A 15,265-nucleotide genomic window follows, 5' to 3' on the forward strand; every position below is an offset into this window, starting at 1 on the left:
GCACAGGGATCCAGTTAGGAACTCTGAACAGATTATCTTAAATCCTAGTTTGTAGAGCGTTGTGAAGATCTGCATCGAAGATGTGTTGCTCAGCCGAAGTGATGCACTTCAAGGATCCTATTGATGAGGGCTTGCAATGCGAAGTCTGGAGTCAAGAATGCATCTCCCGGTTGGGGCGATGCATCGGTTCTGAGGAAATGCGAGGCTGAGATGTGGAGTCCAGCGTTATCGTCAAGGCTGCCATCGACGGTCTGCACCGAGGATGCATCGTGCATTTGCGGTTCTGATGCAGAGACGGGCTGCGATGCGAGTCTTTGTAGCAGTTCGATTCACACAGTGGTGGCAATTCGTTGGTTCTGCTTGGAGTTGCGCCTAGCAGCAGAGGAGACGCCATGATCTACAGACCCATTTTTGATTTAGTTGATTACTTTTGGATACTCATTGTGAGTAATGTGGGACAGGGCAAGGGTTTTTTTCGAGGTGGCGCACAGCTTAAAAGTATCGCTAGTAAATGAGTAAGGATTCTAGTTATGAGAGGTGCAAAAGGGACGAGGGGAAAAGCCCTACAACCCCCCAGAGGAGTACTACCAGAAGTTAGTACAAGCCCATGCACACTCTGAAGATAAACATAAAAATTGTAGTCTTAGTTTGCAATTTTTGTAGAGACAAAGGTTAATGAAAAAAACACATGTGAACAGTATATAACACGAGTGCTCCAGCGTAGATGTGGTGTCTTTATTGTTCAGACATGAAGAGTACCAGCCGACACATGTTTCGTCGTATATGGCACAGTCAGCCTACGACTCTTCAGGGCTGTACTGAACAGGTACAAAAGGAAAAGGTCGCTCTATCGGTGATAATTCCGACCCGATAGGGCCCAGGACCGATGAAAATAGAAGTCACGTCAGTATGTAGAGGCTCTCATGCGGAATCCGAGTGAGAATCCAAGTCAAAAACATCCAAAACGGGGCAAATAATACGTGGTAATCAGAATAAGTGGTAAATATGTCTCCGTGGGGTAAGGAGCACGGCAGAGTAAAGGCACGTGACTCCTGGTGATCGTTATGTTGAGCGGGTAAGAGGACGGGTGCGTCCGGAAAACTTTCCATTGCGAGCCGGCAGGCTTATCCGGCTCGCATTGGAAAGTTTTCCACCGGGGGCCAAAATGTCGACCCTATAATCACGCCAATTGTTGTTATAGGTATATCTAAACTTCTTTTCCTCTTCATAATTTGTTTAATTAGAAGACAGTATTGTTGAGTGATTACCGTGGCACCTTGGATTCTGTTTTTGTGTGAATTGTAAATATCCGAGTGATACCATAGAAAAGTGCGATTTGATCTGGATACATTTTGACCCTGTTTTATTATCTTTTGTGTTTTTGGATATAATAAACTATATGTAATACTGATATATATATATATATATATATATATATATATATATATATATATATTGTTGGACCTGGCCTCGTGGCGTGGTCCCCCCCCCGTTCCTCAGCACCCCGCTAGCCTGGCCCTGCACCCAGAAACCCCTGGTCGTCCTGTCCATGTACGCCAAGCTCCCGGCACAACCCCGCCAACCGACGACCAGCCCCGCATGCCCCCGTCCTACTTCCCGGCTCCGAGCGCCCAGAACCTGCATCACCCCATAGGGCCCCGGCAGCCATTTTCCCTTCCCGAGGTCCCTGACTTCCTGGGCCTAGCATGACCCCGGCCCCAGCGAAACTTAGGCTCCAGACGCGCCAGTCCCGGCTGGGGGGTAAAGGGCTCCCCGAGTGAGATAAGACAGGGAGTTTCGATTGCACCTCCGGCCTCCCCTGGGAGACTGGTTTCTATCACACCTCTGGCCTTCCCCTGTGGGCCGGTTTCGATCGCACCTCTGGCCTCCACAAGTGCTGGCTCCAGACCCTGCTGGGCGTCTGGGAATTCCCGGACGCATCTTCAAAAGGATCAAAGGGCCAACCGACGGACCTCTCCAACGACCAGCCCCCAAGGCATGAGACCTCCGCCTGCGAGGGACCGGACATCAAAGGGCCACTGGACTATATCAAGGCCCGGCCAACAACTAGCCGGCAGTTGTATCCTGGACAAGAAAGCCCTGCTGATCTGATCGCGGCTGAACCTTGGGGAAAACTGAACCTTCGAACTCTTCGAGCCCTGCTGACGCTGTCGCGGCTCATCCTCGCAAAGACGGAACTGAAACATCGGAGCCCTGCTGACGCTGTCGCGGCTCGTCCTCGTAAAGACGGAACTAGAACCTCGGAGCCCTGCTGACCTCGTCGCGGCTCGATCTTGAATCTTAAAGAGACCTTCGTGGAACATCCTGAGCCCTGCTGACGTGGTCGCGGCTCCTCAAGAACTGACCTCCGGATCGAGCCCTGCTGACCTCGTCGCGGCTCGAGGAGTACTCTGGTCCGGCTGGACCATCGACGCTACCAAAACGACCTGAGTCGACTCGAAGTGAGTGAAGCAGCCAGTACTACCATCATCTCCCGTATACTCCGGCTCGAGGATTGAGAGCTGTGCGCAGGGTACGCTTCGTACTGGCCTAAAGACTGAGACTCTCCCGCTTCCCTCTTCCCGAATTCCTGAGACTTTACGATCCCTCGATCGCTTGTAAATAAGAGTGCTGATACCTTTTTACTGTTCATAAAGAACTTGTTACTGAAAATCTACGGTGTGGTGTCCATTCGTAAGTGTGGTGTGAGCTCAGTGTGTACGATCCTAGACCCGAAGTCCTCCCCGGTGAGGACCTCACGTTAAGCCTCGGCAGTATTTGTGGGAGAGGTGGGTCACGGAGTGGTCGGGAGAGCATAGCCTGGCCCTCTGGGATCGCCCCTTCTAACATATATATATATGTATATTTTCCTCCAAGATGCCCCGAGCTTTTCAGGATGCCACTCCACACAAAATAATTCCGCTGAATCTTTATTAGAAAAAAACGGAACATGTACTCCACTTCATCTCTGTCTCGACGCGTTTACGGCTGCTCCTTCTTTATGGGGAGAAACTGGCAAGCACGGAAACACTAACAACGTGCATTTCCGCTTTTGACATGCACTCTCTGGTGAGTAGCATGCCGGGAGTTGTAGTGTCAATTAACCCATCAATTGGGTCCGTGTTTTTGCCAGGCAATGTTCTTTCAATTTAAACAATGTTGTAGCCCTCCGGTGGGCCTAGGAAGTTAACAGTCCGGTTTCAAATGTTCCAATTTTGCGTGCTGCTGTCAGGCTCCATCCAGTTTGAGCCTTCCAGTCCTGTACTTCATTTTAACAGGTGGTGCATCCTTCACGGCCGGAACCGCCGTGTATAAACAATCCTCCAAGATGCCCAAACTTTTAAGGACGCCACTCCACACAAAATAATTCTGCTGAATCTTTATTAGAAAAAAACGGAACATGTACTCCACTTCATCTCTGTCCCGACGCGTTTCGGAGTGGCTGCTCCTTCTTCATAGGGAGAAACTGGCAAGCATGGAAACACTAACAACTGGCATTTCCGCTTTTGACATGCACTCTCTGGTGAATAGCATGCCGGGAGTTGTAGTGTCAATTAACCCATCAGTTGGGTCTGTGTTTTTGCCAGGCAATGTTCTTTCAATTTAAACAATGTTGTAGCCATATGGTGGGCCTTGGAAGTTAACAGTCCGGTTTCAAATGTTCCAATTTTGCGTGCTGCTGTCAGGCTCCATCCAATTTAAGCCTTGCAGTCCTGTATTTCATTTTAACAGGTGGCGCATCCTTCACGGCCGGAACCGCCGTGTATAAACATTCCTCCAAGATGCCCCGAGCTTTTAAGGACGCCACTCCACACAAAATAATTCTGCTGAATCTTTATTAGAAAAAAACGGAACATGTACTCCACTTCATCTCTGTCCTGACGCATATCGGAGCAGTTGCTCCTTCTTCATGGGGCAGAAACTGGCAAGCACGGAAACACTAACAACGTGCATTTCCGCTTTTGACATGCACTCTCTGGCGAATAGCATGCCGGGAGTTGTAGTGTCAATTAACCCATCAGTTGAGTCCGGGGGCGCGAGTTATAGTTAGTTGAACTAACTATAACGGTGGAATTTCTATGGTTTTGTAGGAGTGAAATGGCCAACTAACAATAACGTCCATAAAACCTATGTTTTTTTCTGTGAATTTCAAAGGTTTTTTAAATGCTAATTTGTAACTATAACGTCCCTGAAACCTGTGGTTTTTTCAGTGAATTTCAAAGGTTTTTTAAATGCTAATTTCTAACTATAATGGGGGTCGTGCTGGGGTTATTGTTTTAGTATTTAGGGTAGCACAGTGGTGTTTGTGTAGTGTGGGAAGTCATACGGGGAGTACTGTTTTAGGATTTAGAGTAGTGCAGTGGTGTTTTTGTAGTGTTTGGGGGTTCGTGCTGCAGGTAGTGTTTTAGGGTTAAGGTAGTGCAGTGGTGTTTGGGTAGTGTAGAGAATCGTGCTGGAGGAGTGTTTTAGAGTTTACGACAATGTAGTGGTGTTTGGGTAGTGTGAGGGGTCATGCTGGTGATAGTGATTTGGGGTTTAGGGTAGTGCAGTAGTGTTTGTGTAGTGTAGGGGGTCATGCTGGGAGTAATGTTTCAGAGTTTAGGGTACTGTAGTGGTGTTTGTGTAGTGTAGGGGTCGTGCTGGGGGTAGTGTTTTAGGGTTTAGGGTAGAACAGTGGTGTTTGGGTAGTGTAGGGGGTTGTGCTGGGAGTAGGGTTTTAGGGTTTATGGTGGTGCAGTGGTGTTTGTGTAGTGTACGGGGTCGTGCTGGAGTAGTGTTTTACGGTTTAGGCTACTGCAGTGGTGTTTGCGTAGTGTAGGGGGTCCTGCTAGGGGTAGTGTTTTAGGGTTTACGACAATGCAGTGGTGTTTGGTTAGTGTTGGGGATCGTGCTGCGAGTAGTGTTTACAGTTTACGACAGTGCAGAGGAGTTTGGGTAGTGTAGGGGTCATGCCGACGGACTGACTCACAGAGCTCCGAGCCGACAGGCGGGCTTCTAAAGGCATAACCGCGACCTGGTGATGTGGGGAGAGGCAGCGTGAAAGGGGTATCTCATACAGACACAGATGCCAGTGTCACCTCGCACAGGTAAAACTGCGGACCCGATGGCTTCCACACAGAGAGATGCGATCTAACAGACTAAGTCACAAAATGCCTGCCAACACTTCCTGGTTTCAACAGTTTACAGCCAATGAGCCGGAAGCTCGTGCTCGTAACCCCTCAGCCAATCAGATGTCAGAATTCTCAAATATCAGTATCTGTAAAATTTGATATTTCTCAAAAACTACTGAACGGATTTACACCATTTGAACAAAATCGTTTTTATTGGACCATCACCTTTCTGCTTGCCAAATTTGGTGTAATTCCGTTCAGCAGTTTCATTTATACTGTTCTGTAAAGTTTCGTATGAAATTGCATGGAAAAAACATGTTTTGGGAACCCCTTTTTTCTCAGCCCCTCCTACACCATTCAGACCCACACTTTCAATATAGGAGCTAATCAAAAAAGAGAAACTTTTTGGATAATTTAATAAAGATTCGTCAAACGACGCCAAAGTTATTAGCACATAGAGGGCTCTAGGAGAGGGGCCACGCAAACCCCCTCCCAACATGAGTGATGCCCCGGGCTGGCCAGAACCCAGCCGGCCCCCACAAACCCTGCGACCATCCACTATAATTTTTTAAGAAATGCCCATGGAACCTTGCCCACCCAAAGGTGTCATTAAAATAAAACGCAGGAACCCACAACCCCAGCGCGAATTGCGCCAGTTTTATTTGTTTTTTTAATAATTTTCTAGACCCTGGGGGTCCTTCTGGGACTCCCTGGCAGGCCTAGGGGTCAGTGTGTTTCTACCCTGCCCCCTTCTCTTATTTCATACCTTTGTTTCTCTGTTTTCTGGTGACTCGCTTCTACCGAGCCACAAGATGGCTGCCAACACTTCCTGGTTTGGAGTGTTGACAGCCAATCACAGTAAAGCTCGTGCATGTGACTTAGGCTCCGGCCAGATATCGAAATGTTTATTTTTCTAATTTCTCAGCAACTACTGAACGGATTTACACCATTGAAAAAAAGGTTGCATTGCTTGATAAGGCTACTCCCTGCTGCATGTTACCGCTGTGCTCCAAGCGCTATGAATTTTTAAATGCCCGTTTTTCGATTTACTTTGATGTTTATTTTAAGTAAACCTTGATTTTAAAATAATTGCCCACATACCTGCATTTAAAGTGTGCCCTCACCGCGATTTAGCGGGTCTTCTGTCTGCTCCTCGTCACCCTTGCCGCCATCTTAGGGGTTAGAAAGGGACGCTTGAGGCCAGTGCAGGTCAGCGCTCCAGCAGTCAGGTTGACTGGACTGAGGCAAGCGTGAAGCGCGCAGTGTATTTAAGAGCTGGCTAGAGGTAAGGTCAGCCTTGATAAGGCTACTCCCTGCTGCATGTTACCGCTGTGCTCCAAGCGCTATGAATTTTTAAATGCCCGTTTTTCGATTTACTTTGATGTTTATTTTAAGTAAACCTTGATTTTAAAATAATTGCCCACATACCTGCATTTAAAGTGTGCCCTCACCGCGATTTAGCGGGTCTTCTGTCTGCTCCTCGTCACCCTTGCCGCCATCTTAGGGGTTAGAAAGGGACGCTTGAGGCCAGTGCAGGTCAGCGCTCCAGCAGTCAGGTTCACTAGCCTGAGCCCTATGTTAACCCAGGGATGCTAGCGCACGGCGCGTGCGCACGGCGTGTGTGCCGCAGTAACGCCGGAGTCACGCCAGAGTCCAGCCCGTCTGCGCCCGTCCGCGCTACGGACGAGCTGGACGAGGGGACGCCCACTGGTTTTGGGACTCATCCCAGGCGGTTCTTATATCCTCTTCAGGCACTGTTAGATCTGAAACCTGGGCGATTACCCTGCCATCATACGTTTCCCCCTGAGGCGGTACGATCGGCCTCCATTTGTGGATGTTGCTGGTCACATCATATCGATGTCGGGCCCCCATGTGCATATCCTAACTCAACCCCTCTGGCAGGCCATCCTTCAGATACTACTAGAGAGCTTGGGTACCTGATCAACGCTAGATCGCTGATCAGGAATAATGTTTCGTTTAAGGATTTCGTGGGGGTTTATAACCCCTCCTGGGTCTTTATAACGGAAACTTGGGCTAAAGAATCCTCGGGGCCGGACCTCGTTGAAGCGGTCCCAGAGGGCTATACTTTGGTCAGGTTAGATAGAGTGGGACGTGTCGGTGGAGGGCTTGGCATCCTGTATAAGGACTCCTACTCGTGTCATACGACGCCCCTATCTGCTCCGGGTGAGGCTATCCAGGCCTTGCATTTTTCCATCAATGCACCTCACTCCATCCCGTTCAAGGGGGTGCTTATTTATAGACCCCCTGGGCCCAGAGTGGATTTCACTCATCATCTGCTCACCATTCTGGAACCATATTTTGGATCCGAGGCGGTTACAGTTCTGGGAGACATGAACTTCCATTTGGAAAATCTCGAGGTAAATGACACCAAATGCCTCCTAGATACCTTATCTGCCTGTGGCTTGCAGCAACTAGTCAAGGGTGCTACGCATCAGGCGGGTCACACCTTGGACGGAGTTTTCACAAATGATAGACGGCTGTCAGTGGAAGCACCTCTGGCGCTCTCCTGGTCAGATCACTTCGCCGTTCCGTTGTTGTTGGAGATGACCCCTACCAATAATATACCTAAGGGTCCCAGTAAAATGGAACCTAAGCGGAATTTGAGGAAGGTAACCAATGATTCTTTGGCACCCCTAACCTCTACCCTTCTAACTTTGAGAGATGAGGACATTGATTCCGCGGTGCAGAGGTTCGATGATGTCACCTCCGCAGCGCTGGATGTGCTCGCACCTCTCTCTTTACGCTATAATGCTAGAAAAAGACCTTCGGCCCCCTGGTATGTTGAATCCCTAAGGCTATTGAGACAAGCCTGTAGAAGGCGGGAACGGTGTTGGAGATCTAGTGGGAACATGCAAGATAGAGAATCTCATAAAAATCTTTTTAGGGAATACAGGACGGAGCTTATTAGAGTCAAACAAGTACACTTTTCCAACCTTACTGGGGCTCTTACTTCATCGAAAGAGCTCTTCAACATCGTTGACTCTTTAATTACTTTGAAGACTCCCGATCCTGTTTCTAACTCACAGCAGCTATGTGATAACATAGCTGAATTCTTTCAGGATAAAATCGACGATATTGTCGCGACTCTTGAGCTCCAAAGGATTTCTGTATCTCTACCTGTCCCTCTTGTTCCCCAGATCTCCCCTGATATTGAACCAGTTGGACATGCAAGTTCGAGCTCGCTGTCTACTTTTCCTCCACTTTCCTTACAGGAACTGGAAGTGCTGTTGAGCAAGACCAAATCTGGTTCGCCCCTTGATCCCTGTCCTCTTAATATCATTAAACAATGCAAGGAGACCCTCTTGCCCCCGCTACTTCAAATAATGAACAAGGCCTTAAGCGATGGCATTTTCCCTTCCCAATGGAAGAAAGCGGTTGTGAAGCCGCTCTTGAAGAAGCCGTCATTGGACCCAGAAGTGCTGAAAAACTTCCGCCCCATTTCGCTGCTCCCAGCTCCTGCTAAGATGCTGGAAATCCATCTACACCAGCACTTTTCTGCCTTTCTGGAGACCGCCGGTCTTTTGGATCACTCGCAGCATGGCTTCCGGAGGGGTCATAGCACGGAATCCGCCCTTACCGTGGTGCTTGATAACATCCGCACCACCGTTGATAGGGGCGGAAGTACGTTGCTGATCCTTCTGGATCTCACAGCTGCGTTTGACACCCTGTCTCCCCTCGTCTTAACATCTCGTCTGAGGGAGATAGGGGTGGAGGGGCAGGCGTTAAGCTTGTTAGCCTCTTTCCTGGACCGGAGGGAACAGAGAGTGAAGCTGGGAGAGTTCCTATCTCCATCCCTGCCGCTGAATTGGGGGGTCCCACAGGGGTCGGCGTTAAGTCCGACCCTGTTTAATATCTATGTGACCCCCCTGGCCCGGCTCATTAGATCTTTTGGGATGGAGGTAGTATCTTACGCCGATGACACTCAGATCTTACTGTCTCTCGCCGAATCTGTCAGCTCTTCTGCCTCCAAGTTTAGACTCTGTATGGAGGCAGTCGCCCTCTGGATGATCAACAATTCACTGCGGCTAAATGGCGAAAAGACAGAGATCCTTGTATTCGGCGAGAAGGAAGACATCTGGTCGGCGGAATGGTGGCCGGAATCTCTGGGGACCTGCCCGGCTCCAACGCGGGCAGCACGAAATCTGGGGGTCATGATTGATCCCTCCCTTGACATGGCTCTTCAAGTACGGCGGACTATCTCCACTTGCTGGGGCATCATCGCAATCTTGCGCAAAATCAAATACTATCTATCGGTGCAAGCTCGAAAACAGACAGTCGTGGCCTTGATAACATCTAGGCTCGACTATTGCAATGCCCTATATGCCGGGGCCAATAAAGGTCTGCTGCGAGGTCTTCAATCGGTGCAAAACGCTGCGGCGAAGTTTGTCCTGGATCTCCCAAAAAGGTCGTCTGCGACCGCTGCCAGGAAATCCCTGCACTGGCTCCCCATTGATGCTAGGATCACATTTAAAGTGCTATGCTTGGCATACGGTGCTTTAAATAAGAAGGAGTCCGGGGACATAAAAAATCTCCTCTCCTTGTACTCACCTGAAAGGAACCTCCGCTCCTCGTCGAAACTGCTCCTCACTGTACCTCGGGTGCGTAGAGCCAAATGGGGAGGCAGAGCATTTTCCAATCTGGCTCCTAGATGGTGGAATATGGTTCCCTTGGAGATTAGGATCCTACCTTCAATGCCCTCTTTTAGAAGGGCTTTAAAAACTTGGCTCTTTGGCAGAGCATATCCATAGCCGTGGGTGTTAGCTTTCTCCTTCTTTTTCTGATTTTCTTTGTAGGCGCCTTGATGCCTTCGGGCAAAGTTGCGCGTTTATAAATTTATTTTCAATTCAATTTCAATTCTGATCCAAGCACTACCTTTCTGCCAAATTTGGGGTAATTCCGTTCAGTAGTTTCGGCTGTAGCCTTGCACAATATTTCCTATGAGAAATTGATTTTTTTACTCTTATTTTCTAAATTTCTCAAAAACTACTGAACGGATTCACACTATTTTTTTAAAAAAGGTCGCTTTCTGAACCAAGCTCTACATTTTTGCCAAATTTGGGGTGATTCCGTCCAGCAGTTTAGGATGTAACATGGAGAAAACACGTTTTGGGACCCCCCTTTTTTCTCAGCCCCCGCTTGACGAATCACCCCCAAACTTTCAAGATAGGCGCTGACCTGGAAATACTTTTTTTAGGGAGAATTCCAGGAAGATTCGTCAAACGACACCAAAGTTATTCGCAAATCAAAAAAAGCTTTTCCTATGGAAACTAGGGGCACATTAGGATGGCGGGCGGACTTTGTCCGCCCGCCATCCCGTCGTAAAAAGGGAACGCCCGCCATAAGGGCGGGGGTCCCGTGGGTGCCATTAGGATGCGCCCGCCACAGTGGCGGGCGGATCTTGCATTCCTAACATTGTGGCGGGCAGTGCACTCAGCACCGCCCGCCACAATGCCAGGAAGGCATGTTGTGCACTTCCATGCATAACATGGCAGGCACCGCGCACAATGGGTGGATTTTGAATGATGGCATTATCGGAGGCTCTATGGAGAGCTCATCAAATATTGTTTTAAAGTGGAATCCAATGTGGATATTTCAGCAAAGAGGACTATAAGTCCCAGCGTGCCTGTGAACAATGAGAGCCATCTGGTGGGGATAAAAGGCTAATTAAGGGACTCAGCCTGTTTGCATCCACTCAGAAGCAGCCGCTAACCCGTGAGCAAGGGGAGCGCCGAAACATGTAGGGAAAAGGCTGTGATATATCCGTGACTGCTGCCATTCTTCCTGAATAAAGACATCGCAGGTGTGCTGTGTTTATCATGCCCTTGTGTACGCCTCTGTTTGTGGACAACTCTTGGATGAATTTACAAGGCCGGTCCGGCCGGGGAGGCAGCACCACCATACATGTTTTTGGACAACTCTTGGATCTATATATATAAATAACTGCTCCAGGTATCGCCCACAACTGCCGAACTCAAGGGTGGGTGCTGTAATCCGCTAGCGTGAGGGCGACATCACGTAAAAATCAAAGCTACACAGATGTGGGGCACTTAGGGGACGTTTTTACCTTGTAGCTTTGATTTGTATGTGAGGTCGCCCTCACGCTAGCGGATTACAGCACCCGCCCTTGAGTTCGGCTGTTGTGGGCGATACCTGGAGCAGTTATTTGAATTCCTGCCAGAACCGCCATGATAAAATGGAAATACTTTTCCTATCAGCCTGAGTATACTTTTAACCCCTCCCATGCTTGTGACGGAACCGTTCCGTCACGAGCCTCGGGTGGGCTGTGCTGGTGACGGAACGGTTCCGTCACGGCCCGCTCGCCGCGCCTGCGCGGCGCAAATTCCGCGCCTGCGCTGAGCGTTCTATTAGACGGGCGGGGCCGTGATGGAACTGCTCCGTCACGAGCATGGGAGTGCCGTGCGGCCCCGCCTCCCCCTTAGCGCTGCGGCGGAAAAGCCGCCACAGCGAAGGGGTTAATTATTGAACTGGACGATCGGGGTCATATTACCCAAAAACCTATAGCAATGTGTAACATTTGAAACCTTGGCAGAGGCGAGGGACTGAAATACAGCTAACACTGGCACCGGCATTTGCAGACACAGAGGCCCTTTTTTCATGAAGAACTACATGGATCATGCTGCGTGTGAGTGACATCAGGCATTTCAGTTTTTCTTCTCCCTATACAAGACAGAATGCTGCAATTGTCTATAAGAGACTGGGAATTACGAAAATAAATGGAAAACGAAATGTTTACTATAAGGCAAGAAGCAATAAAGCACACACTGACATGGCAGCCAGTAAGACTGGGATTGTGACCAAGAACGTTGCTAGTTCTTCGTTGCTGGCCGTGTTTCTGTGCTTCCCAAATGAAATTACTTCTGATTGCATTTAAACGTGCGTTATGTTTGGTGGTGAGTTGACGAGCACTGAAGAAGGCAGAGTGCCGAAGTGCATTTGCTCAATTAAATCAAATTACAAACGTCATGTGAGTGCTCCACATCTGTGTAGCTTTGATATATCTATATCTATCTATATATGTATATATATATATATATATATATATATATATATTCCATTATATATGCTGCATACATCTGTAACCATCCCTAAATTTATGTCGTGAAACGTAACAATACTTTTTACATTTCTGCAACATGATCTTTTTATTAAAAATAGTCAGCCCTGATGTCTCTGAGGAAAAGGTCAGGAAAATGTGAAAGTCCTTTAGTCAAAGACCTTTAGCAGAAAAGACTCCACATACTCGGGGCAGGATAATAACATCTTGAACTGCTTCTTCGAATATATGGTCAAAGCTGCGTTGAAGCAAAATGTCAACACTCTTACTGTAACAATCACACATTAGCAGCGCAAGTGAAGACATGCAGCTGTAGAAATTGTTATTCATTAGTTTCATCTCAACCATTAAGTTGTCATAAAAAAACACAGATTTTTCAAATTGTGTGTCTCAAACCTACCTTCTGACTGATCTTTCATTGTTAGTCCTTCAACACTGTGCACTAAAATCTGTGTGACTCTCCGGGGATTACCAAAAATGTAATTCCAGAATGTTATTTTCGGCCGATCGAGCTTTAGTTCTCTAAGAAAAAAAAGTATTCAGCCATTAAAAAGGCACTTCATTTTTCAGACACTAATTCAATATTGGAATGGTAAAGAACAATGTAAATGTATAGTCATTGGTATCGGTCGCTCTGCGTATCAAACATTCTGCACAATGCATTTAGAAGAAGTATAAGGTTCCATGTGAATAAAGTGAGTCCTAGATGCAGAGGAAAGATCGCATCCCAGAAATGGGTGAGTCTAGTGTGTATTAATTCAGATGTATTATTTACTCACTTGCTCACTTACTCACTCTCATCTGAGAACTTTAGAAAGAGTTGTAGAAACCTAGGGGCGTATTATCAAGGGGGTTTATCTCCGCTTTTTTGGCTTTAAAAGCCAAGAAAGCGGAGATAAAATTATCTCCCTATTACCTAGCTGTCGCTAACACCAGTTAGCGATAGCTAGTAGGAGATAGCGACCATCTTGGGCTCCACTTTGCATGTCAGTGATATTTATCACTAATGACATGCAAAGTGGGCGTGCCAAGATGTTAGCGACTGGAAACAGTCGCTAACATCGCTATCTCCTTTTACCAACTTATGGAGATATTCGCGCTAAGCGCGAATATCTCCAAAAGCTAACACCTGCCCTGAGCAGTACTTAGCCATGTTATCCAATGGGAGGTGGATAACATGGCTAAGAGCATTAGCTCGGTAATGCATGAATATCGCTGACTTTTCAGCGCTATTCATGCATTGCGGACAATTTTTATTGCATTTGCGATAAACCTTGGTAATACCAAGGTTTATTTGCGATAAAAATCGCCGCAGCTCAGCGGTAAATTTTTGTCTCTAACCAAGCAATAGCAATAATTATCGCTATTGCTTGGTAATATGCCCCCTAATTAGTACAGTTGTCATTAAAGATAACTTTATGCTAGATTTCAGGTCACAATTTTTCAAAAGTTTGCAAAATTAAGGCTGGTCTTCCCCATGATGTGACAGGCGTGGGTAGTATGTGTGTTTATTAAGAGACCAAAAAATGATTATTTTGTCTATTGTTTTTTTCAATTTATTTTTGATGCTTTTTTATGATGTTGACAAAAAACAAAGCGGTCAGAGTGCTTTACAGAGCATTCATTTCACAATTTCCAAAACGGGGTAATGATGATTTTGTAGGTGAATAACACTGAAATGGAATATAAGGTGGACCCAACTATAAGTATTTGAGAGGAGGGTGTTAGGGAAGAGAGAGGGGGTTCTTCCCTGAGAAAGATTTGAAACAAATACGGTCATCCAGTACATTTCGAACCTAATTTTCCTAAGCCACTGTTGTGCCAAGCCAATATAGCTTGACGCTTTCCAGATGTTGACCTCATTGTCTCTGAAATGTGTAGTGGGAGCTCTCCATGTGTCTGTAATTACCTCCATTGTTTCAGTGCAAGTATGTTGTAATCGGTGTCTCCCATATGAAATGCATGCCCTCTTACACCAGCATTAATTACAATATGCAATGCCAGTATTTTGTCACCAATGTCACACAGATATCATGGGTAGCGCACCTGCAAATAAATACATCTAGAATGATGTCATAGCCATCGTTTCGTCATGGTTACCTGCCCCTCACCCCACTTGCCATTATTCTTCTCCCTTATATCAACAATTACTTCCACTCCTTCATTCCTACACACTTAGGACCCCATTAGGATGGCGGGCGGATTGCCCCCGCCGGGCCAGAGGTAGTCATCGCCGGCCCGGCGGGGGCAAAACGCCCTCCATCCCTGTAGAAAAGACCCCCCGCCATATTACAATGGCTGGGGGGCCTGCGGCGGTCGGAAAGACCGGGCGGAAAAGGGTTCAATATGGTGGCGGTGTCTGAAAGACACCACCAGCCATATTGGAATGTGCATTTTTCAATGCCTTTCGGTGGTGGCATTGCCGCCACGGAAAGGCATGTGGAGTCTGCATTGGGGGCACATTACGGGCCCCCATGGACTCCGGGGGTGTGCGGGGTGCACATGGGGGGTACCTATGGTAACCCCCTGCCTTTCAAAGAACAACGTTGCAGGCACCGCGCGGTGCCTGCCACGTTGTGCTTTGAAAAGCACAATATGAATTTTTAGCATTGCGGCGGGCGGTGCTTTTAGCACCGCCCGTCGCAATGTTAAAAATACGGGATGCGCCCGCCAGTGTGGCAGGCGCATCATAATGGGGTGTGCGGGACCGCCGCTAGCATTGCGGGCGGTCCCATTCCCCACTGGTATACTAATGAGCCCCTTACTCTCATTCTTACACTCTCGCCCACAGTCTCACTCTTACTTAGGGGCCCATTAGTCCGCCCGCCATACCAGTGGGGAATGGGACCGCCCGCAATACTAGCGGCGGTCCCGCACACCCGATTATGATGCGCCCGCCACACTGGCAGGCGCATCCTGTATTTTTAACATTGCGGCGGGCGGTGCTGTGCTAAAAATGCATGTTGTGCTTTTAAAAGCACAACCCCTCTCTTCATTCACTAGTCAGACTAGGGTCATCAGTCGCACCACAGGGGGCGGAGCCAGCATTGTGTGGGGA

The 15,265-nt window shown here is 47.9% G+C and overlaps 1 protein-coding gene across 1 annotated transcript in view; it reads right to left on the reverse strand.

The window, feature by feature from the left end:
* CAPN6 (calpain 6) overlaps positions 1-15,265 on the reverse strand; it is a 551,200-nt gene that overhangs the window by 95,562 nt on the left and 440,373 nt on the right. Inside the window, exon 11 of the mRNA XM_078688803.1 lies at positions 12,608-12,729. Coding sequence (XP_078544929.1) covers positions 12,608-12,729 — 122 coding nt within the window. The remainder of the gene's footprint in view (positions 1-12,607; positions 12,730-15,265) is intronic.

This window comes from Lissotriton helveticus, chromosome 4_1, assembly GCF_964261635.1.
Source record: "Lissotriton helveticus chromosome 4_1, aLisHel1.1, whole genome shotgun sequence".
Lineage (NCBI taxonomy): Eukaryota > Metazoa > Chordata > Amphibia > Caudata > Salamandridae > Lissotriton > Lissotriton helveticus.